Here is a 24,306-nt window from a genome sequence, read left to right as displayed (position 1 = left end):
AAGTAATCAAATTCTTCCATTTGAAACACATTTTCCCAAACAGCAGATTGATGGAGGAGCACCGGCACTAGCAATTTCATACAGGAATACCCATGAGGCACTGACGTGCCAAACCATTCCGGTCTCTCTCGTCTCACGGATAGTGGTCTAGGTGTGTCAGCATGCGCATCCTGTGACTGACTTTGAATAAATAAAGTAGGTTTAATCTACCTACCCAATGCCATTGTCATTCCATGCTTGTGTGCCACTGGATATGATTGCACGACAATGCCAGTCTGCAACCTGAGACGCGGTGGCACTGCGGAGGAATGATTATGGCTACAGTGCAATGAATGACTTGTGGTTGGAACTGTTTGCAGGGCTTCTCCACTTGCGACTGAGTAAGTGCAGCTGTACTGTGACAAGGCATTCTCATTAGGATATGGATCAATCAACAGTCATTAGGGATAGGCGTTAGGTTGACGCATGAAAAAGGTTTTTCACTTTTTTGTGTGTCTATGGCGGTATTTAATCCCGGGGCTAATTTTTTTGCCAGGCGAATTTGCAATTTTCATCTGTTTTTTTAGGTTAATTTGACTCGCCCTATTCAATACAGTTATGGTTATTTTCAGACATACTTTTCCAACCAATAGGAGGGATGCAGTTACGCACTGATGATAATGATGGATGACAAGTATCAAAAAGATATAGAGCGGTATTCAATCCGGGCTTCTGTCTGTGGGAACATCCTGACAGTCGGAATCCTGGCTTGTTTTCACTCTGCTCGGCAGATACTCGCCTGACGAGTGTCGAAATGTGAGCGTGTTGGCAAAAACAGCCGGGGATAGTCGAGAAACGGCAGTGATTAAGACCATCCGCAGCCATTACTGACAAAACAGATCTAACTTGTTTAGGTCGGATGTGTTTTGTCAAAATCCGCCTACAATGCTGTCGGAAACGGCAGCATTGAATAGGCAGTGGGCGCTATTTCCCCTGTCGGAAATAAAGTCTGGCAATGAATAGCCCCCATAATTCTATAACATGAGATTTTTCCGGATTTTTTTGTGTCAATGGTGACACCTGAGTACGTGGACACCCAATTAGTGTACTCCCCATGCTTCAGGCAAGATGCTCTCGGCACACTAGACCGTTCCCGATTCATGACGACCATTTTGTGTGTCGACTATCGCCATATTGACATTTTGAATGTGTCAATTTTACGTCTACAGTGTGTCAAACCCGTGCATGTTGACCATATGATTTTGACCTACTGACTGTTGAGCTATTCTCTGTCCACTTGTCATCTGGATTCCATCCCAATTAGTTTGTATAACCAGAGTCTTACTGTATATGTACAAACTGAATCTGAAGAAAGTCGACTCACAGACGTAACCATGGTACCAGGCAAACAGGATAAAATCGAATAATAACCCCTAAATATATTGTAGTATACACCCAAAAAGGATAATGAAGAAAGTACAGTGTGAATTACATCCATCATACTGATCTACAGGAGTGGTTTTGTGCAGATGACAGTAATATAAATATAATTACAGCTGTCCGGTAATATAACTATATTGTTAGAGATAAACGCTGTAATCTTCAGACTTTACTATTGAGATAGAATTGAAAAGGATGCCCGCTAGGTTGTAATTTCTTGGGTGTATTAGGATCTTAGGTTCAGTTTAGTAAAATAATATGCCCAAATAAATTCATCATATGAGCCACATTCTTGAATTTGATCATACTACTTGTTTTTACACATAGATAGTAAGCTCTGCAGAACAGGGCCTCTTTTCTCGCACCAATTCTATGTTCTTAGGGCCTAATTCAACTTGGATTGCATAAAATTAGCTGCTTGCACCAGCTTAGCATATGTGAGCCGTAAGGCCCCTAAAAACTTGTCTGTTATGGCCACTTTTGGCCCACTTCCGACAGATCGGGCCAAAAAATTGGGTAAAAAGAGGCCAAAATTGGATGTACAGTATTTGACATCTGGTCCAATCCGATGCACAGTCCTGTGCGCATCCGATCGGAGTCAGAGGTTGGACCAGCTGACCGTCACGGGCAGCCTCCCAGCAGCGGGGAAATGGATCTCATACATATTACATGCTAAAGGACCGCATGCGATATAGATTGAATGCGATCCTACCTCCAGGGTTCTACCTGGCCGGCTCAAGGGGGTCAGATTCCAGAAACTGCACACCATTTTCCAGTAGTGGCCAGGCCAAAGACTGCGCCTCAAGGCGCGATTACCTTGGCCTGGCCACTCCTGGTAAATGGTGTGCGGTTTCTGGAAGTGCCAAACCCCCCCCCCCCTGTCCTTCCCTGTGAATGCCTCTGCCTACCAGTCCTAGTTTAGGGAAGGGTGTACGGGGATTTTGTTTTTGCTCTAAGATTCTGTTCACATTTTTGTAGCTTATCATTTGTTTGTTAGAATGCCTGCCGGCAGGTTAGAATAGACCTTCATTCTTACAGAAATGAATGAATCCAGGTGTGCGACCTCATAAGCAGCATGTGCCTCCATCATTCCTATGCACCGCGGGTGTAATGTAGTGAATACGGCATCAGAAGAAAGAAGTATTTTCATTGTTCGCTGTTAGAAGCTACAGTAGCAGTAGTAGTGCAATGCAGGTGCTCTCAAAGTGTGGTACACACCTCAGCATTTATATCCTGGTTTGTGCATATCGCCTACATTAACATGCCGGTAGGGGGGTCTGAGAGCTGAGTATGTGTGCAGTACAGCAGATACAGGCAGTCAGAACTTGCTGGGAGGTATGTCCAGCCAATCAGCTCCTTACTGACTTTTTTCAAACACAGGCTGTAACATGGCAGTTAGCAGGTGATTGGCTGGACGTTTATCTCTCCTTATCACCCTTGGATTTGTCTCTTGTTAAAGCTTAATACATCTGCCCCATTATGAGGAAAGTCCAGGAGCAGAGCATTGAGTCCCTCATGGCGGGGGTCATGTTGGAAGGTATGAAGATTTGTGCAGGGAACTGCGGAAGTGATCTCTATAGATGTTTTGATTTAAATATCTATATGCATGTACTGTACAGTTCACAATGCGCACTTTCCCAGTTGTAAATTAAATCTAAATCAGAGCACTTTGTATTTATCCATCAGAATGTATTCTCCACTGACTGTTCCTTTCTAAAATCAATCTATCTGTCTGTATTGTTTCCAAAGGCAATATACATTAACGCTGAAGTAATATGCTAATATTGTGCGTCATCCCGAGCCTTACTGCCACACAAAGTTATCATTTCTAGGACTGAATGAATGAGTGAATGAATGAATACACCACTGACAATATAGTCATGAATATTTTCCCTCAAGATCTAAGCTCAACTAAATACACCCCTTTCTATCATTGTCCGTAATGATGTTTGGATATCCTGTAATACTTGTCATCATTGTGCGTCATAGAATGGAATCTGGCGGGAAGAGGCTATTTTTATCACCCTCATTGTTTCGGTATTTGCATTGCACTGATTACAAGCACCTCTGATAGTCCGCCTAGGTTCCTTTATGGCAAGTGAAATGAAAGAGAAGTCTAATTGGCAAGAAGCAGATGAAAATGAGCCACAGGTATGATGAAATGCTCCCTTCATCGTACATCTCCTCTTCTGTCTTCCATGCAATCACCGTAACAAGGAAGATTCGCACCAAACAGCGCACAGAGAAGCCAAGTAATCATTTTCTTCCCCTCTCTCCTTGGTTTCCCAAATTGAAGTGGACACATGATAAAAATGTCAGCCCCACTCGGCACGTCAGGCCCCTAACAGGATTACATGTCAGCCCTTAATGCCTGGCTGTGTTTCCCCCTCACCATGAATGGCTGCATTATTGCTGGCGGAAAGTTCCGGTAATATATAGTAAGAGACAAGTAGCTCTTTATGGCCAGTGATTATTCGCTTTGAATGAAACCTGTGATTTATGTCCATTTAACTGAGCAGCTCCTTGTAAAATTCCCACCGCTGCATTTTTCCTCAATACAGAATGACTGAAGCGAAAGTGACAAGCGGCTTGGCGTGGAAATGTGCAGAGCGCTGCGGTGTTATATTTAATATACCTGACACAGGAATCGTGTACAGTTGGCTAACCCCTGCACTGCCAAAGGCTAGACTGCACGGTAACGCTGTACCCTATCAGCCGGAACCTTGTTACCATCAGACCTCTCCCACTTACCGTGACTGGAAGACAGCGATGTAGGCAATGTTTTGGGAGGAGTAATATACTAGTTGTAAGGGAGAGTTCAAAAGAAACAGGAATATTTGTATGAAATATGGTGAAATCGGTTTTATGGTTTCCTTATAAAGTGGATTAAGGACATGGGGGCAGAGGTATGAAGTGTCGGTAGGGGGGAGATGTGTGCGTTACTGTATATCCACTGATACCGCTTCTCCCCCATGTATGAAGGGGCCAGAACATGTTAAATGACAGGGGCACTATGCACCTCTGTCCATATCGGCGCTGCTATCTATAGCAGACAGAGATGCAGGGCAAATGTATGGCTGACCGTTCTGCCTCCTGCAGCTGCATGGTGGTGATGCCCTATCCCCACAGCAGGGACAGTGCTGTCCCTGCTGCCGACTGGGCGGCACAGAAGATCTGGTGTGAGTAACGCAATCTCACGCGTGGCCAGAAGAGGCAGCCGGGCAGGCAGAGATGCGCTGTCCACTGCCACTGTCTGCTCAAGGGGACATCGTCTGAGGGGGGAGTTTCCACTCCCCTACTTTGGTGGATAAGATGGTAATACATCTTGGCGGTGTCCCTTCCTGCTTTCCCTCGGTAATGAGGCAAAGCAGGAAACAGGAAGTGTTAGAGCAGCACGGTAACCGCCATTATAATACAACTGATTCAGTGGTGGCTGTAATGGGAGTAATGAACACCCCTACTGTAAAATATAAAGATTATGTAGTCATCAAGGGCTAATATACAGTATAACCTACAAGACCATAGTTGTGGGTGTGTCTATAATGGCTGCAGGGTACAATATACATACAGTACTGTACCTCTCTAGAGCCAATGCTGCAGAAATCACTGTGAAAATATTGCTGCTGCCATTTTCCAAGAGCTTTTCGCATGCTTTGTAGACAGAAAGGGTCACAGTGCCAAAGTCTTCCCTGCGACTGCGCCAGCGAGAAAAGGTATTGGATCCCAGATATATATACACCGGTGAGTCCGTCCAACTGTAGGGTGATTCTCATACCCAAGTGTGTTTTACTATCATTAATGCACTAAGGGCCTGGTACAGCTTTGTTAGCAAAGGGGAAAAGAATGCAAAAAGGGCAAAACCATGTTACACTGCAGGTGGGGCAGATGGCACATGTGCAGAGAGATCTCGACTTGGGTGAGATGTGTTCAAACTGAAATCTAAATTGCAGTGTAAAAATAAAGCTGTATAACATCTGTGGGCTACATGCAAAAGCAGCCAGTATTTACCCTGCAGAGAAACAATATAAGTGCATTTGCTCCTGTCCCATAACAACATGGTTTGTTCCAGACACAAAATAACTTGTTTTTGTGATTGCTGAATCTGTCCTAAGTCTTGGAGGACATTATAGAATGAGTGAAACACAAGTGACATTACTTCTCCTATCATAAGTTATATTATCCAGGGGGTGACATCATTAGTCAACAAATATAAGGCGACACATGGCAACTCAACAAATGAAAGGATCTAATATTACACTTTTGTAATAACTGTTATTTTATGTGAATTCTTTGCGAGTGAGTCACGGTGCTGTAACCGGCCTGTAAATGGGTTTTAGAGAAATATTTATAAGTAAAGTGCTATTAGCAGTCGTATCTCTAGCTAGACACATCACCTAAAAATGTACCTTCTGTCAGATGCTATGTATCTACATCTTAATCATTGGATTCTAATTGGCTGAATGCCATTGCGTATCATGTTCTTGGCATTTACAAAGTTGCCAGCTCAGAGGCGTACTACAGCTTCTTGATTGATGACCTGTTCTCCTTCCATGTTGGGGCTGTGTTTTTGTTCTTCAGCGTCAGCCCCTATTACTGTATCGCATCTTATCCTGTTATTAGGGTCCTGAGATGTAGTTATGTTAGAAAATCAAATCACCCGACTAGCAGTATCCATTTGCACCTGTTTATATTGGGGTCAATATTATTGTTAATTTTATTTTATTTTGTTATCTTTAGAGTAGAAGCCTCACATGGTCGCACTTCTCAAGCTGGCCAAATAGTGGCGCTATTGTGCACGTTTTACCCGAGAGAGAAATTGGGCAAACCGCATGTGTTTTTCAATCTGCCGCGATTCGATGCGTGGTCCCGTGCTCATCGTATTGAAACCCCTAGATCGCAAGTACTGCACGTAGGATCTTCGCGTGTGATATATTATATTACAAAATCTAGTCCTGAGATGTCCTTACATGTATCTCATTATAAGAAAGATAGTGTACCACTCCAAGGCCCTTATTCTGATCGGTGCAGATTTTTCCGCATGCGGTCGTACCGCCGATGGTTGTCGACTGCGCATGTGCAGAGGTCACTCTGCGCATGTGCAAGCGGTTTCGCCGAACGTATTCTTTAGACGCCGCACAGGGGGCGGAGAGGGGCGTGAAGGGCTACTTAGCCTCATTACCCTATGCATACGCCCCGCGTTTCATGGGCGTTCCCATGCAAACGCAGGGCGTATGCATGGTAATGAAGCCGTGACGCATGTGTAGGGGGCGGGCATCTGACATCGCCGGATGTCAGCTGCCCGCCCCCATACATGATTTCACACGGACAAGTGTCCGTGTGGTCTAGGGTGGCGGGAGCTGGTGGAGCGTGCAGCCCTGCATTCGATGTTCGGCGACCATCGAATGCAGGGGCTGCTCCCAAGATGGAGGAGGCGTATCCCCGTCCAATTTCATGCAGACCGCCACATATCCGCGTACGGACGGAGGTGGCGATCCGTATGGAAGGGATTCGCCTGCACGGTCCTGGCCGCATATTCTGATCGGGCCGCACCGATCAGAATAAGGGCCCAAATGTCATGTAGTCAGGATCTAGCCAATCGCCAGTGTTCTAACTGTTCTAACCAGAGAACACTGGTTAGCAGAGATCGCCCAAACACACGTGTGTATGGGCAATCTCAGCAATCCCTGTGTGCGGAGCGATCTGACTATGCTACATCGCTCAGCGACACAAGTCTCCCCATGTTCCCCAAGCCTTTTTATTTTATGCGTTCCTACATGCATCTTTTACTGACTGCACTGATAGACATATCAGATAGATATCTCATCTGTATATGTCTAGTGTCCGTGAGTCTCCGAAACACTGCCATCTGCTGGCAGAGAGTGAAACAACATGTCTTTGTCAAACATGCATAAACATAGATAGTAGCCAGACTAGTTTTCGAAGCTTTTGCTTCAAGCAGACTTATTATATATCTGCGTTCAGCATCCAGACCACTGGGATGCTGAACACATCCTGGTTGGCCGATATGAACACTTATAATAATGATTGGTATGAAACTGGGTTTATGGGTAGGGGTGTATAATTTAGGGGGGTATTCAATCTCACCGACGACCATCTCCCCACAGGGGAGATGGCCGCCGGGCCCGTTTCAGTGCTGTCTTCCCCGACAGCATTAAGCAGGGTTTCTCGGCAGAACGAGCCCGACTTCACAAGCTGTCGGGCTCGTTCTGCCGAGGGCGGCCGGAAAGTGACGAGCGGCCAGCTGCAGCTCGCCTCTTTCCGGCCGCAACTCACGGCCACGCCCCCTTCTTGTCCCACTGCAGGCGTGACATTGAATCCCGCCTGCATGTTCTCAGTCGAGCTGACCGAGAACGGGACTGGGTTACAGTGGTCGAGCAAGCTGGACCGCCGTGACCTACACATTGAATACACAGAGCGAGTAACCACATATTGGGCCACATTCCCTAAGCTTCCAAAGTGATAAAATGGAGAGTGATAAACAGCCAGCCAATCAGCTCCTACCTGCAATGTCACAGGCTGGGTTTGAAAAATAACAGGCAGGAGCTGATTGGCTGGCTGTTTATCACTCTCCATTTGATCATTTTTGAAGCTTAGAGAATCTGGTCCTTAGTTCCATGTACACAATCTGGGTATAACTGACTTTCACTGTACTGTAATACCATGTACAGATGTGTTCATTTGGAATCCTACATTCAGTGCCACTATGAACAATGCATCCCTTATGGAGATCCCACCGGGAGCTGGTTCAGCACCTGTGTAGTTTTCCGTGTACCGGCAGCTCTGGCAGCATCAAAAGAATTTGCCTAGCTTCTACTTGCCAGACAGAGCTTGCCCTACGCATGCACTGTGGCCCCCAGGTGAGCACACTGATTGCACTGTGCAATATTGTTCTTGTAGCGAGAGGCAAACGTGCAGTCCAGGCTCCGCGGGGTGCTAATCTGTTTATTTATAATTCAGAAGCTTTGCCCATATAGTAATGAACCCTTAATGAGCTGCTGAAAATGCCTGGGATTATTACATTTAGCAGTACCCTGCAATCAGGGGGCACCCGGAGTGGACTTTAAATGCGGCTTTACAAGAATGGTGCTAGCTTTACTGAGAGGTTAATATTGGAACTGACCTGTTCTTTTATTATTCGGTCTGGAAAATGAAGCCTCCTATTCACACATGTATAAAACAGAGGAGGGGGGGGGGGGGGGGGGGCAGGTGTTTGCAATGCTGACAAATACTTAATTAGGGTTTGTTGAAAGATACCCAGAGATGGATGGCAAATCCACCTTCTCTGTGATCTGTGACAAAGAGATTGCCAACACTACACAAAGTGTTACTAAGTGAACTGATTATCGTGCTGCAGAAAGCGATACATTGCGGGGACACGCATGGGACTGATAGCATAGGAGAACATATCATAAGCTAAATGCAGGTACATGCAGGATAATTATTTCTCTCTCCTTCGGCCACATGGGAGAATTGGCGGCAGGGGGGGAGGGAGGGGGGGTCGGCCGGGCGGCATTTCTGGTCTCCCGAAGCAGTGAACGACTGCTGCTTAGCGAGCCTAGCTGAATCAGGCCCTAGATGTATACATTCCCCATCAGCTGTCTCCCACCCGGTCTTTCATGCTCAACGTCTCTAAACCTGTTTCCATACAGCGAATAGCTGTAAGCACTCTGATAGGTGGATAGCTTCAGCCATTCACCAGTCGGCATGCTGATAGGCATTCACTGTCTGGCTGAAAGCTGGGAGGCATGGCGAGAATGCTGCATTCTGATTGGCAGATAGCTTCAGACATCTACCAGTCAGCATGCTTACAGCGACACTCTGCCTCGCTATAGGCTGGGTTATTGTAAATGGTTCCAAACCATGTCACAGCAGCTGGAAATCATGCACGATGCAGGCTGGACCTGTATTATTGCAGAATCTTCCCTCTGTCAGTTCTTATAGATGACATCATCTCCAAGTACCCGTGATCCGTATCTCTATATGTTTCTAGCATGACCCGAGTCACACTACTCTGTCCAGTGCCGGGTTCCACCCTGGTAGTTAACAGGATCAGATTCCTCAGCAAAACAACTTGGGTAGACAACCTTCCCACCCAACCAGATCTTCCCCATGTATAGATGATGCTGTGCCGATTGTATTTCAGTCGCAGCTATACTTACAGCTGTGAGGCTGTAACAGGGTCGTAGAGGGGGGGGGGGGGGGGGGGGGGTGTTCTCACGTATACAAAGTTCAGCGAGTACATGCTCACAAAACAGCGGGCTCTGCAGTTATGTATGCTTTCAGACGTATCTTCTGCACCAAGTATTTTGGAGGGTCAAGTAAGGATAGTTGATATCTGCAACCAAAAGAATGGGTGCATATTCTGCATACGGGCAACTTTGCACTTTTTATTTGAGTGTGCAAATCTGAACTTGACCTACAGATGGAGCTGCCTCTTCCAGGGGGCGCGCGCAGGATACACTTGCGCACCCCGTGGAGCTTGTCCCGGGTCCCTGCCGCCTCCGCCGGTCTCCCTTGCTGCCTGACCCCCCCCCCCCCAACCCTGCCTGTCTCCCTGAAACGGAGATGGGCAGGGACCCGCATCGCCGCCGTCAAGAGACTGGGACACACGTGCGTCCCAGTTCAGTGTAGCCCCTGGTGCTCGCCAGAGGGGAGGGTCCGGCGAGCCCCGGCCAAGGATGACAGGGGCTACATCTGTATCATATCCCTCAACTAGAAAGACATGCCTGCATTACATCTATTGTCCCATTCATGTAAAACCATATTGTCCCACCAGCATATGGAAATTGCCCGGTTGAAGGGGTCTTTACTCTTCTCAGTGCTGTAGACTTCGTCTCCAGTGACGTCACTTGCCAGCAGATCAGAGTCTGTGGTAGAGTAGTAGAGATAGCGCTAACCCTAATTATAGCTTCTGTCTATCTTTATTATAATGCACATATTTAATAACAATGTTCATTACCGTAAGAACAAATAATACACAGATTGTTACATTAGGAATAAGCACGCTGGAAGCTAGCATGACCTGCAATGGCCAATAGGTGAACCTAAGAATGCATATTGACTAAACAGCTGCCGCTTTCCCCATTTTCCCTGGTGAGCCTCCGTAACACAGTCACATGACCTTTCAACATTTACGCGTACACCATCTGATGGCTTTTCAGCCTTGTATTACATATAAAAATGAATAACAGGATGAAAATCACTCAAGTAGTTTATTTGAATACACAATGCCGGTCCTGTCCGTCGGGATCTGTTGCAAACTCCAATTCTTGATTTAAACGGATTTAAAGAGGTTAATTGTGCTGGGACATAATTCCTATTCGGTCCTTCTGCAAGTTTAATGGAATTGCTTATTTGAGATGATGCGAATGCTCACTGTTTATCCAGTAGTCACATTCAGTGTGGTTCACTGCAGGAATTTCCCACAATTCATTGCGTAGCCAGTAACCTCAGCTAACACATAGAAAGCAGTATAATGTATGGTGTTCTAGATTACAGGTCATATATGGAAATAATGTTACTTGTAGATAAAGACTATATGCTGTTGGTGACACACAAGACACTTTAGGAGTTCTGTGTCATGCCTTCAAATGCTTATGGCCAATATGATAAATGCAAGAATCCGTTACTCTATTTGTATATAATGTAATGTAATGTCATATATGGAAAAGAACGGTCTTCATTTTATTAATATCTATTATTTAAAAGGCTAACTACTCCTCTCCCCTATGAGTTGAAGTACCACCAGTGACCGCTGTAGGCCACTCAACGGACTAAATTAATTATTTTTATGTCATAACAGAAATTGAAAGCAATTTCTGCAGGGACACTGATCTATTTGAAACTTTCTGGATATGGAGAGAGGGAGCTGTAAAGACAGAGATTGGAAGTAGGAGCAGATAGGGACCGGGGGAGGGGGGAGAGTTTGTGGATTAAAAACGGACACAGCTCAAAGTGAAAGTCCGCTGCAAAAGCCGTCTAGGCTGTATTTAGCTAGGCTTTTTTAGCAGGGCACCCTGCCTGATTTTGAATTGCCAAAATGCGCCCTACCCATATTGTGGCTCCCTGTGCCCCCCGGACTGCCCTGTGCACCCCCATAGACCGCAGGGGACCTGTGGTTACTAATCACCGCCGGGTAATTAGACGCTTAGTCTGACATGCACATTATATTTGTAGCGGTAACTAGCGCCAGCAGCACCTGTTTTACTGTTTCTATTTACACATTGCATTACTGCAATTCAGCTGGTATATATATATATATATATATATACCGTACCAGCTGGTATATATACGTACAGAGCAATGCCATATATATATATATATAAATCCAATGGAAATCTTCTCTATGGAAATGACAAATAAATGATGTGTAGGCAGTTGCAACTTGATATAACATAACTTAGCCATTAATGATAATGAATGACGTATCGGTTTGAAGGGGTCAATACATAAAGAGCCAATAGGAATGCTGCTGGAGTTAGCAACTGTAAATGAGGCCCCTCAATAATAAGGGTAGGCAACATTTATGAAAGTGATTTGTAATAATTGTTCTTAGTAAAGCATAGAGCAAACAAATATTAGGCAGGTAGATTTTGTCATCAGGACCCTGTTAAATATTTAGAAAAGAGAAAAGAAAAGACAAGTATTACTTATACCTCATAAACCCTCACCACAATAATTTTTTTTATTTTATTTTTTTATCTAAAGGTCTCAGCATCCGAGGGGCACAGGAGGAAGACCCACCAGACCCACAGCTTATGAGACTGGACAACATGTTGCTGGCTGAAGGCGTGTCTGGTCCTGAGAAAGGAGGAGGAGCTGCGGCAGCTGCAGCAGCAGCGGCGGCATCAGGCGGAACATCGGATAACTCAATAGAACATTCCGACTACAGAGCCAAACTCAGCCAGATCCGGCAGATATACCACACAGAACTGGAGAAGTATGAGCAGGTATGGCAGTCGTATAGAGTATGGTACTGTGAGCTAACAAGATCGTTAGGGGAATTTACTGATTAATAACTACTGTGGATTGATATAAGACATTGTTTCACTGCGAATTACATCTGAGTTTTTGTTTGATTTGAGCGCCAACGTTGCTCTGAGTGATCCTCAAAATATCCGGTAAAAATGCCAGCATCGCTCATAGCGACTGTTCGTTTAGTATAAATAAATACAAATACAGCCAAGTCGGTACTTATGTAGTTTCACCGCGGCACGCTGCGCTACGTTGTCAACGTAGTCAGTGTAGTGTGCCAGCGGTAGTCAGCGTAGTGTCCCAGCGGCAGCCCTGCGTAGTACCCGCGTCAGGTTGCATAGTTAGTGTAGTGTCTCAGCGGCAGCCCTGCATAGTCAGCATAGTGTCCCCGTCAGGCAGCGTAGACACCGTACTGTCCCCACGAGTTGCAGCTCTGTCCCCAGCATCCCCCACTATCCACATCCGCGTGGAGTTGATTTTATAAAGTGTGGCGAGCGTAGCGAGGGGACACGTAAAACGAGCCCGAAGTAATCCACGTACCCTCTTGGGCACGCTGTGCTTGCCATGCTTCGGGCTCGGTGGCTCGCTGCGCTCACCACATTTTATAAAATGAACTCTATGCCGACGTGGATAGTGGGGGGTATCAACAGGTCGGGAGGACGCGTAATGTGTCCCCTCATGGGGCTCATTGCCACGCTTCGGGCGGACGTGGATAGTGGGGGTGTTTCAGGAACACATTCACACCTGTCATGACAGGCAGGTTAAAATGGTCAATGGTTCCCACACAATGTGATAAGCGCTGACACAACTACGCTAACTGTGTAACACTGACTGACTACGCTAACTGCATAACGCTGACTGACTACGCTAACTGCATAACGCTGACTGACTACGCTAACTGCATAACGCTGACTGACTACGCTAACTGCATAACGCTGACTGACTTCGCTAACTGCATAACGCTGACTGACTACGCTAACTGCATAACGCTGACTGACTACGCTAACTGTGTAACACTGACTGACTACGCTAACTGCGTAACGCCGACTGACTACGCTAACTGCATAACGCTGACTGACTACGCTAACTGCGTAACGCTGACTGACTACGCTAACTGCGTAACGCTGACTGACTACGCTAACTGCGTAACGCTGACTGACTACGCTAACTGCGTAACGCTGACTGACTATGCTAACTGTGTAACACTGACTGACTACGCTAACTGCGTAACGCCGACTGACTACGCTAACTGCGTAACGCTGACTGACTACGCTAACTGCGTAACGCCGACTGACTACGCTAACTGCGTAACGCTGACTGACTACGCTAACTGCGTAACGCTGACTGACTACGCTAACTGCGTAACGCTGACTGACTACGCTAACTGCGTAACGCTGACTGACTACGCTAACTGCGTAACGCTGACTGACTACGCTAACTGCGTAACGCTGACTGACTACGCTAACTGCGTAACGCTGACTGACTACGCTAACTGCGTAACGCTGACTGACTACGCTAACTGCGTAACGCTGACTGACTACGCTAACTGCGTAACGCTGACTGACTACGCTAACTGCGTAACGCTGACTGACTACTCTAACTGCGTAACGCTGACTGACTACGCTAACTGCATAACGCTGACTGACTACGCTAACTGCATAACGCTGACTGACTACGCTAACTGCATAACGCTGACTGACTACGCTAACTGCGTAACGCTGACTGACTACGCTAACTGCGTAACGCTGACTGACTACGCTAACTGCGTAACGCTGACTGACTACGCTAACTGCGTAACGCTGACTGACTACGCTAACTGCGTAACGCTGACTGACTACGCTAACTGCGTAACGCTGACTGACTACGCTAACTGCGTAACGCTGACTGACTACGCTAACTGCGTAACGCTGACTGACTACGCTAACTGCGTAACGCTGACTGACTATGCTAACTGCGTAACGCTGACTGACTACTCTAACTGCGTAACGCTGACTGACTACGCTAACTGCATAACACTGACTGACTACGCTAACTGCATAACGCTGACTGACTACGCTAACTGCATAACGCTGACTGACTACGCTAACTGCATAACGCTGACTGACTATGCTAACTGCGTAACGCTGACTGACTACGCTAACTGCATAACGCTGACTGACTACACTAACTTCGTAAGCTCCGGTTAGTCGCGAACGTACACACAGTCGCAGACACAAGGTGACGCTGGCCGCAGTAACACTACGCTGATTCTGACAGGGACACTACGCTGACTACGTAAGTGCCGCCGTGAAACTACACAAGTACCGGCAATTCAATTCATTGTTGGACGTTTAGTAAATTATTGCACACAAAAATAGAACAGTCACTGTGAACGGCGCCGGCATTTTTAACATATATTTTGAGGATCTTTCACAACAACGTTGCTACTCAAAGGGTTAATGGCTTAAGTATCAATTCTGGATTATAGTGAATTGAGGCAAATTATCAAGCACCGCCACGATTGGTTTTACACAAGGTGGAACTCGCAGTACTGGTGGTGTCATAGTGTCATTATGACCTGATAGCACATGAGGTCATGTATTTGATTCTCATCATGGCTGTAACTGTGTGGAGATTGTATATTCTCCCCATGCTAAAATATATTTATATAATATATTTAATGAGGCGGTTCACAAACCGGTACCTTGCTCAGGGCACCATGAGGTCTAAATCCCTCCCCTGCCGCAGATAGATCCGTCTTGTTGTTCAAACCCATATATAACAGTGGAAATCTAGCTGGCAGTATACAGTAAATAGCTATTTATGCAAACAGAATATTGTATTGTGTACTGTACCTGATATCAAATTCACACTAGTTAATCAACTCAGTAGCTAAATGGGTTGGGTAAATAGGAAACACACCTAATGCGGTCCCAATGGTATTAGGCTGAAATACAGAATTTTTTTTTTTTTTTTAAACCTACAGTAACCGTGATTTGAGTTCATTTTTTTTTAACTACAAGATGCTCATCATGATTTCTGTTTTAAGTCAAATTTGGATGCATTTAGAGAATCTATAAAGGTTTCTCTAATGCTTAGTCCCCGCCCTAATTACCGTACCCCTCCACTGAACAAAATGCACACTTTCTACAATTTTTAGCAGAAGATGCCTGTACAAAATTGCTTTGTACATTAACCACATCTGCTCTAATCCAGATGACACTTTGAGAGCTGTCTTTCCAAATCTGCACTCAACTTATTTTTTGCTAAAGGCTAAAAGTGCAATGAGGGTCCCAGTGCCCTGGAACATCTGGGAGCCATGGATTTTGCAGACAGAGATCTCTACTGAGCTCAGCTCCCATTGCACAGTTGCATTGAATACAGGACATTACTAGATATGCAAATGAGACAAACTCAGCATTTTGTCGTGTGGTATGCTTAGCCAGATACACAAAGGGACTGGTATGTATAGGTGTTACAGTCTAGTACTGAAGGCATTTATAGGGTGATGCAACAACGATAACTACTGCAAATGCTGGAATGCCTGGGTCTAAAAGATAATGTAAGTCAATGAACCAGTACAAACACGCTTTCTCATTGCATCAATTTTGTGACTGCCTGCAGCATTAACTCTTATTATATATTATAACCATTAATGCTGATTAAAACATAATGGTTCTTGTTTGCAATGCTCCTTTGGTGACAGCACTATAGTACATTATTGTGCAGTGTAGCAATGATGAGCAAGAACCAGCCCGCCTTAAGGATCCCCTCATTTTCAACATGTATTGTATCCATATTCTGACATCACAACCTGTGTGCAGCCTCCATAGGGGCCCTACGCTTTCCTCTTGCTGTGGGAATTCCCTGTGTCATATATGCTGTGCCATAGTCTACCAATCTCACCATTGTCCACATGATTTCTGTAGTGTGGCTGTGCAGATCTCCGGAAACATGGTGCTTGGTCCATGTTCCTGTTGGTCACCGCAACACAGACATACTGTATAGAGATAAGTATTGTGAATGGGTGCATGGTGTGTAGTGTGGTATAGGACCCCCAAGACCTAGTAACTGCCTATAGCTAAATAGTAACGGTACTATAGCTAAATAGTACCTGCATGTAGCCTAATAGTAACTGCCTATAGCTAAATAATAACTGCATATAGCTAAATAGTAACTGCCTATATCTAAATAGTAACTGCCTATATCTAAATAGTAACTGCATATAGCTAAATAGTAACTGCCTATAGCTAAATAGTAACTGCCTATAGCTAAATAGTAACTGCCTATAGCTAAATAATACCTGCATATAGCTAAAATAGTAACTGCATATAGCTAAATAGTAACTGCCTATAACTAAATAGTAACTGCCTATAGCTAAAAAATAACTGCCTATAGCTAAATAGTAACTGCCTATAACTCAATAGTAACTGCCTATAGCTAAATAGTAACTGCATATAACTCAATAGTTACTACCTATAACTAAATAGTAACTGCCTATAACTAAATAATAACTGCATATAGCTAAATAGTAACTGCCTATAACTAAATAATAACTGCATATAGCTAAATAGTAACTGCCTATATCTAAATAGTAACTGCCTATATCTAAATAGTAACTGCATATAGCTAAATAGTAACTGCCTATAGCTAAATAGTAACTGCCTATAGCTAAATAGTAACTGTATATAGCTGAATAGTAACTGCCTATAGCTAAGTAGTAACAGTATATAGCTAAATAGTAACTGCCTATAGCTAAATAGTAACAGTATATAGCTAAATAGTAACTGCCTATAGCTAAATAGTAACAGTATATAGCTAAATAGTAACTGCATATAGCTAAATAATAACTGCCTATAGCTAAATAGTAACTGCCTATAGCTAAATAGTAACTGCATATAGCTAAATTATTAATGCATATAGCTAAATAGTAACTATATATACGCTCACACATACAGACATAGGGGTTTAAAACCACTAAATACCTCTATTAAAAAAGGCCCTTAATTCCCTACTCCACAGACATAAATAAGAAGGTAACACAGCCTTTAATGGAACAACAGTAAAGAAATCACTTTAGCAGAAGTGCATCGCATCCTTCTTAAGGGTGTACCCAGATTTTAATTATCTAAATGTAAATACTTAACAAATTTTACTTAGAGTAATGAGCTAGAGTGCATACTACATAAATGAGATGTTCTAATTAATCTTGTATGAACTAGTGCTTTAAAGGGATGCTGGGTGAATCCCACAAACCCTGGGCCCGTGCCAAATTGCTAATCAGCCTTTCAGTTCATACATGGCTTCCCTTAATAAGTTGAGATACGTGCAGCAAATGTTTGAGGAAATAAATCCCCACTTATTCCCAGCTCAACACGCAAAACATTTCACTTACCGAATTCTGCCTCTGACAACAAATACCAGGATAGTATCATATTTCATACTTGTGCCCTATTGATTTTTTTTGGTATTTATGTAATAGTAAAATAATTTTTTACTGTGGTTTTGTAACTTTTTTTGTCAGCCATTTATTATTGAGTGAAGTATCACACCTTTCCCCTGCAGCTTTAATATTAATATAATATTCTTCCAATTCTTTTTTTTTTTTTCGCAGTTATTTCTCTTTTTTTATCCTTGATATATTTATTTTTACAGTTATGTTTATATTGAATCCTCCATCACGTAGTAAAATGAATAATAAATGTGTGCTGGGCAAGGCCCAAGAACCTGCGAGCCTTAGCACCTCATTTGTTCGAGGAACTTCCCATAGATCACAATGAGTGAACGTTTTGATTGGACCCTCAGACTGTCCATCTGGCTCAGCCGCAATGGTTCCTGAATTCTTTCATCTTTTGGCTTGGCGTGCTGAATATTATTACAGGATAGCTCTATGTCGACAAGCACATCAATACATACAAATAACTATAGAAGCCCTTTAGTTATTTTGTTTATTAAAAAGTTAACCTGGTATAAGCCATTAATATCTGGGGTAAATTTAGAAAGATGGGGGTTTTATTGAAGGTGGGATGTTGTTCTTATTTATTTAGCACCTTCTAGAAGATAATAGATAGTACCTGATTGGTTGCCTATAGCAATATCCCGCGTGAAACGGAACTCCTACCTTGGTAAATTTCCCCCAATATGTCATGTTGGCTAGCACTGATCGCCTCCATTTTTTTCTTTTCTTTCTTATTACTTCTAGGCATGCAATGAATTTACTACCCATGTCATGAACCTTCTGAGAGAGCAGAGCCGGACGCGTCCCATCTCCCCCAAAGAGATTGAGAGGATGGTGGGCATTATCCACAGGAAGTTCAGTTCCATCCAAATGCAGCTGAAACAAAGCACGTGCGAAGCGGTCATGATCCTGCGGTCGAGGTTTCTCGATGCCAGGTTAGTATTCATTGGTATTAGTCAGTAAGCGATCTACATATTATCCTGTCTCCTTGTATACTGTAGCTCCCAGCTATGGTGCTATATGAATATACAGGTTTGCAGTGATTAGAACAGGCATTCCCAACCACGGTCCTCAAGGCACACCAACAGTGCAGGTTTTAGTGATATCCAGGCTTCAGCACAGATGGTTTAATCACAATCCCTCATATACTAATTAAGTCACCTGTGCTCAAGCCTGGATATCTACAAAACCTGCACTGTTGGTGTGCCCTGAGGACCGTAGTTGGGAATGCCTGGATTAGAGGCTCGCTTCCTATCCTTAAAAGCTTCTCATCGACTGTCTTTCATTTCCTTATCTTCCCAATTCTAATCACACTTGCCAACTCTCTCCGAGGGGTACATTTAGTAAGATGGAAGTTCTATTGGGGATGGGATCGTGGCTCCGGCTGCGCTGCCGCACGCCCTCCTAGTCACGGGACATTCGTACGTGTGAGATGCGTGTGCACCATTCACAGCAGTGGGAGCATCTCTGTGCGCTCCTGTAGCGGGGCTAGGCGCAGATGAGCGTGGTTCCATCTTAGTAAATTTACACCTCAATGGGCCGAATTCAGACTTGATCGCAGGGCAAATTTGTTCTCGAAATGGGCAAAAACATGTTGCACTACAAGTGGGGCAAAATGTAATACGTTCAGAGTGATTTGGGTGGGGTGTGTTGAAACTAAAATCTAAATTGCAGTGTAAAAATGAAGTAGCCAGTATTTACCCTGCACAGAAACCAAATAACTTCCTGAAATCTAACTCTCTGTGTACATGTTACATCTGCCCCCCTGCAGTGCACATGGTTTTGCCCATTTTGAGAACAAATTTGTTTCAGCGATGAGGTCTGAATTAGGCCCAATGTCAGGGAGACTCTCCAAATTTGTGGAGCTCTCTTGGAGTCCTGAGAAGAGAACAGCCTCCAATGAAGGGGGTGGCCTTGTGGCTTGATCATGTGATTCCCGCTCACTCATGAGAGCAAGGAGCATTTTGCGGCGCCACTTTCCCTGCGCCTTCCAACTGAAACTCCTTGAGGTGAAAGGTCAAATCTCAGCAAAGTAACTACAATGCAATTTAAACTAGACTCACCAGACAAATGGACATTTAACGTTCTATTTAAAGCACATGAGCTATTATACTTCAATAGTAATGATAGCAGTCTGTAAAATATATTATACTGTAATTATAGTCCTACAACATACCATTTATATACAATGAATTACAGATTGTAATTTTATATTAGCGTGGAACTCTTGACAAATGAAAATCTATCAAATGGCTGGAACATTGTGGATTTTAAGAACGCCAAAAGTGACTGCCAGTCTTTGTGGAGCTCCCCATCAGCAGAACCATGTAGACGTTGGATAAGTACATCAGTGATCACAGGCCTACCGAGTGTCAGGGAAACTCGAGAGCTAAAAATGTAGCAATTTATCACTTACAGTTCCACACTTGAGTAAATAACATAAAAATTACACAGAAAATGTTCCAGCTGTGTGAATTGCTTAACTTAGCAACCGAAGCATAACATAGGAAGTTCTTCAGTTACTTGAAGTGCATTAACTCCTTACTGAACCCATCGTTACAGGCCTAAAAGCTCAAAGTCTTCGAGGATAGGGATTGTTAAGTAGAACAGAGACTATGAGAGCAATAAGATCCTAGTTGCCCCAGGCAGGCAGTTTGCTGGATGCCTTATGGCACAGTAGCCTCGAGGCCTGCACATTTCAAGGTATCCCACTGGGAGGTTGTCTGAATCCTATGAAACATATATAACTGCCTGAGTGTGAACCCATCTGTGCTGGGAACTCAGTCCTGCCATCCTTAGATGGTTTCATAGAGGCAGAATCATCCCGAGGGACTAAAACCTCCTTATGACAAGTTCCAGTTCTGGTTGGTACAATGCCATATACAGTAGGAAACAACATATGGAATATGTACAAAAAGACTACTAATAGATTGTAAGCTCTCATAAACCATGCCCTGTGTTCCTGTACATTAAGAACTCATCCAACGGTGTATCACACATCATACATGTTCTGTGTGCCTGTACATACCTGTATGTCTTGTATGTTACCTATGCTGGTTTTGTGTTCAGCTTGTTGGTCCTATGTGTGTTTGCGTTACGGTGCTGCGTAGTTTTGTGTTTTTGTAAGAGTAAGCGATACCACCGCCACACGAAGAACGCAGGATAAAGCAGTCTTCTGGTTTCCATAAAGACTTGGCTGACATTTGAAAGCAGCCTGCGGAGCTCTGATGCGCTTTGATTTGTATTGCTATCCAAGTGGAATTCATTATTCAACACTTTTTTATTTTGTTACTGACTTTTCAAATATATATATATATATATATATACATATATATATATAAGGAGGCACATTGACATTTTATTCCTTAATGGTTTCAATGTTTTTGTTTTTGTAGGAGAAAAAGACGCAACTTCAGTAAACAGGCCACAGAGATCCTAAATGAGTATTTCTACTCACACCTCAGCAACCCCTACCCAAGCGAGGAAGCCAAAGAGGAGCTGGCAAAGAAATGCAGTATCACAGTGTCACAGGTGAGTACTGACCTCTGTATGTCCTGCCCCTACCAGATATCTGTGTCACAGGTGAGTACTGACCTGTGTATGTCCTGCCCCTACCAGATATCTGTGTCACAGGTGAGTACTGACCTCTGTATGTCCTGCCCCTACCAGATATCTGTGTCACAGGTGGGTACTGACCTCTGTATGTCCTGCCCCTACCAGATATCTGTGTCACAGGTGAGTACTGACCTCTGTATGTCCTGCCCCTACTAGAAATACGTGTCACAGGTGAGTACTGACCTCTGTATGTCCTGCCCCTACCAGATATCTGTGTCACAGGTGAGTACTGACCTGTGTATGTCCTGCCCCTACCAGATATCTGTGTCACAGGTGAGTAGGTCACTGACCTCTGTAAGTCCTGCCCCCCCTACCAGATATCTGTGTCACAGGTGAGTACTGACCTCTGTATGTCCTGCCCCTACCAGATATCTGTGTCACAGGTGAGTACTGACCTCTGTATGTCCTGCCCCTACCAGATATCTGTGTCACAGGTGAGTACTGACCTGTGTATGTCCTGCCCCTACCACATAGGTGAGTGGGTCACTGACCTCTGTATATACTGCACCAAGCCGTATTCTATATGCTGGGGAGGATATACTGTAATGTGTACGTAGTCATTTTTAGGATTTTCTGTGTCTGCAGAAAATCCCAGGAGTCCGAGAGTTAATGTAAGTGCAATACATTAATTACAACTAATTGTAATTACTATAATTACATGTAATTAATGACTTACGACTAATTAGAATTAATATACCCCTGCGTATCAGCTATTTAATTGGGTTAAGACAACAGAATTGTTCCTGCCTGTCATTAAAGCAATTGTTCGGCTGAGTTTCGGGTTCCCATTGCAGAGGTGGCCATCTACAATGTGGTGTGCTCTGGGAGCTAAACTTCAATAAGCATAAAGGACAGAGATTTCCGAAATGCCACGGTACCCATTCCAGCAACGGTCCTCTGCCAATGAGTGCCCCTCTATCTATGGGTCCTGTCATTTCTCATATGTCACATGTGACATTTCCAGGAGTGTGCCTGGCATATGCCAGATTTCTACAGGCCGCAGAGGCTGCTCATTTCCAAATCCCACTTACAAGGGTCTATTTATGATGCTTGATTGTAATCTTGCATCATTTTAACCCTAGGAGGTTTTCTTCATGGATTACAATCCGGTTACACTGACACACTGACAATATTTTTCCCAGAGCTAAGTAACAGTCACAGATTCCATAAAATTAGCATATTTATGCAGCATAAGCCCCGGCATTATATATTGTTTGTTTTTTCAAATAACTCACTATCACGAGAATAGACCTTTAATGACTGTTTAATATTAACCTTTCCTTCACCAGGCATACAGGAGAATAACCTTCAGATTTATATCTGTGCCCAGAAGATTTGCATATACAGTACAATCAAACAATGTTTACAGCTAATTGACAACGATCACTGTGTATTACAAAACATCATGATACAGTGCATTTAAACACCACGATTACGAAGGATAACGCCGCTGGACGGAGATTTCTGAGAACCAGTGATACGCCTCTTTATACACCAGCACCGTACTTTACATTCTTAAACCCAATAGTCTAGGAAATACAAAAATACGTCTTAGATCTAGCCTATAATAGTACTGTCTCTTCCCAGTAAGAAACACTACGTATGATGTTTTTGTCTTCTCTTCTTCTTCCAAAGAATGTTAATAATTATTATGGAGTGGGGTGACAAGGCGTTTTTTGCTGCAGCTTTAGGATACCCCCTTAATGTGTACATTGATTCAACTCCAAAATAGCAGACTAACTGTTTTATTAGATGGGATGTAGTTAGTTGCTACTATTGTGGCTACACTCTAATATTTTGTGATATAAACAATGTTCATAATTTACACAGTATATCAAGCCCCCTCCCCCAAACCAAATGCCTAAAAACCTTCACACAACCCTGTTTTGTTCTTACCAAATTGCCATAGGGGGTGGGTGGGAAGCAAAAGTTATAATTCTGCTACTGGGTTTCAGTAACCAACTAAAGTACTCTAAAATGTGTTTAAGTAGGGTCTATTATCTTCTAGCATTATCTCATGCAAGTCTGTTTTGGCCAATTTAGGCATACTTAAAGACCGGCGTAAAGGAGGCCCTTTAATATGTTGCTATGGGCCCATAGCAACATATTAAAGTGCTTCCTGTTGCAATGATTCTTTAGATACTCCTCTCCACAGCAGTTATTCATTTTATGCCACATAATAGCGCTTTAGTTCATTTTCTAAACCATAGTAGTGCCCCAGTTCATTTTCTGAACCATAGTAGTGCCCCAGTTCATTTTCTGAACCATAGTAGTGCCCCAGTTCATTTTCTGAACCATAGTAGTGCCCCAGTTCATTTTCTGAAACATAGCAGGGCCCTGGATAATTTTCTGAACCATAGTAGTGCCCCAGTTCATTTTCTGAACCATAGTAGTGCCCCAGTTCATTTTCTGAACCATAGTAGTGCCCCAGTTTTTTTTCTGAACCATAGTAGTGCCCCAGTTCATTTTCTGAACCATAGTAGTGCCCCAGTTCATTTTCTGAAATATAGCAGTGCCCTGGATCATTTTGGGAACCATAGCAGTGCCCTAGATCATTTTCCGAAACATAGCAGTGCCCTAGATCATTTTCTGAACCATAGTAGGGTCTCATTTTATTTTCTGAACCATAGTAGTGCCCCAGTTCATTTTCTGAACCACAGTACTGCCCTAGATCATTTTCTGAACCATAGTAGTACCCTAGATCATTTTCTGAACTATATTAGTGCCCTAGTTCATTTTCTGAACTATAGTAGTGGCCTAGTTCATTTTCTGAACTATAGTAGTGCCCTAGTTCATTTTCTGAACTATAGTAGTGCCCCAGTTCATTTTCTGAACTATAG

General features: G+C 43.8%; 1 protein-coding gene across 2 annotated transcripts in view; it reads left to right on the top strand.

The window, feature by feature from the left end:
- Positions 1 to 24,306, top strand: part of PBX3 (PBX homeobox 3) — a 200,226-nt gene that overhangs the window by 158,584 nt on the left and 17,336 nt on the right. For both annotated transcript variants that reach the window (XM_083160960.1, XM_083160961.1), the window contains exons 3-5: positions 12,148 to 12,389; positions 18,596 to 18,786; positions 21,247 to 21,382. In XM_083160960.1, coding sequence (XP_083017086.1) covers positions 12,148 to 12,389; positions 18,596 to 18,786; positions 21,247 to 21,382 — 569 coding nt within the window. The remainder of the gene's footprint in view (positions 1 to 12,147; positions 12,390 to 18,595; positions 18,787 to 21,246; positions 21,383 to 24,306) is intronic.

This window comes from Crinia signifera, chromosome 9, assembly GCF_055691185.1.
Source record: "Crinia signifera chromosome 9, ASM5569118v1, whole genome shotgun sequence".
In the NCBI taxonomy this organism is placed as follows: Eukaryota; Metazoa; Chordata; class Amphibia; order Anura; family Myobatrachidae; genus Crinia; species Crinia signifera.
The sequence above is the reverse complement of the archived record's forward strand: the minus strand, read 5'-3'. Positions and strand labels throughout refer to the sequence as shown.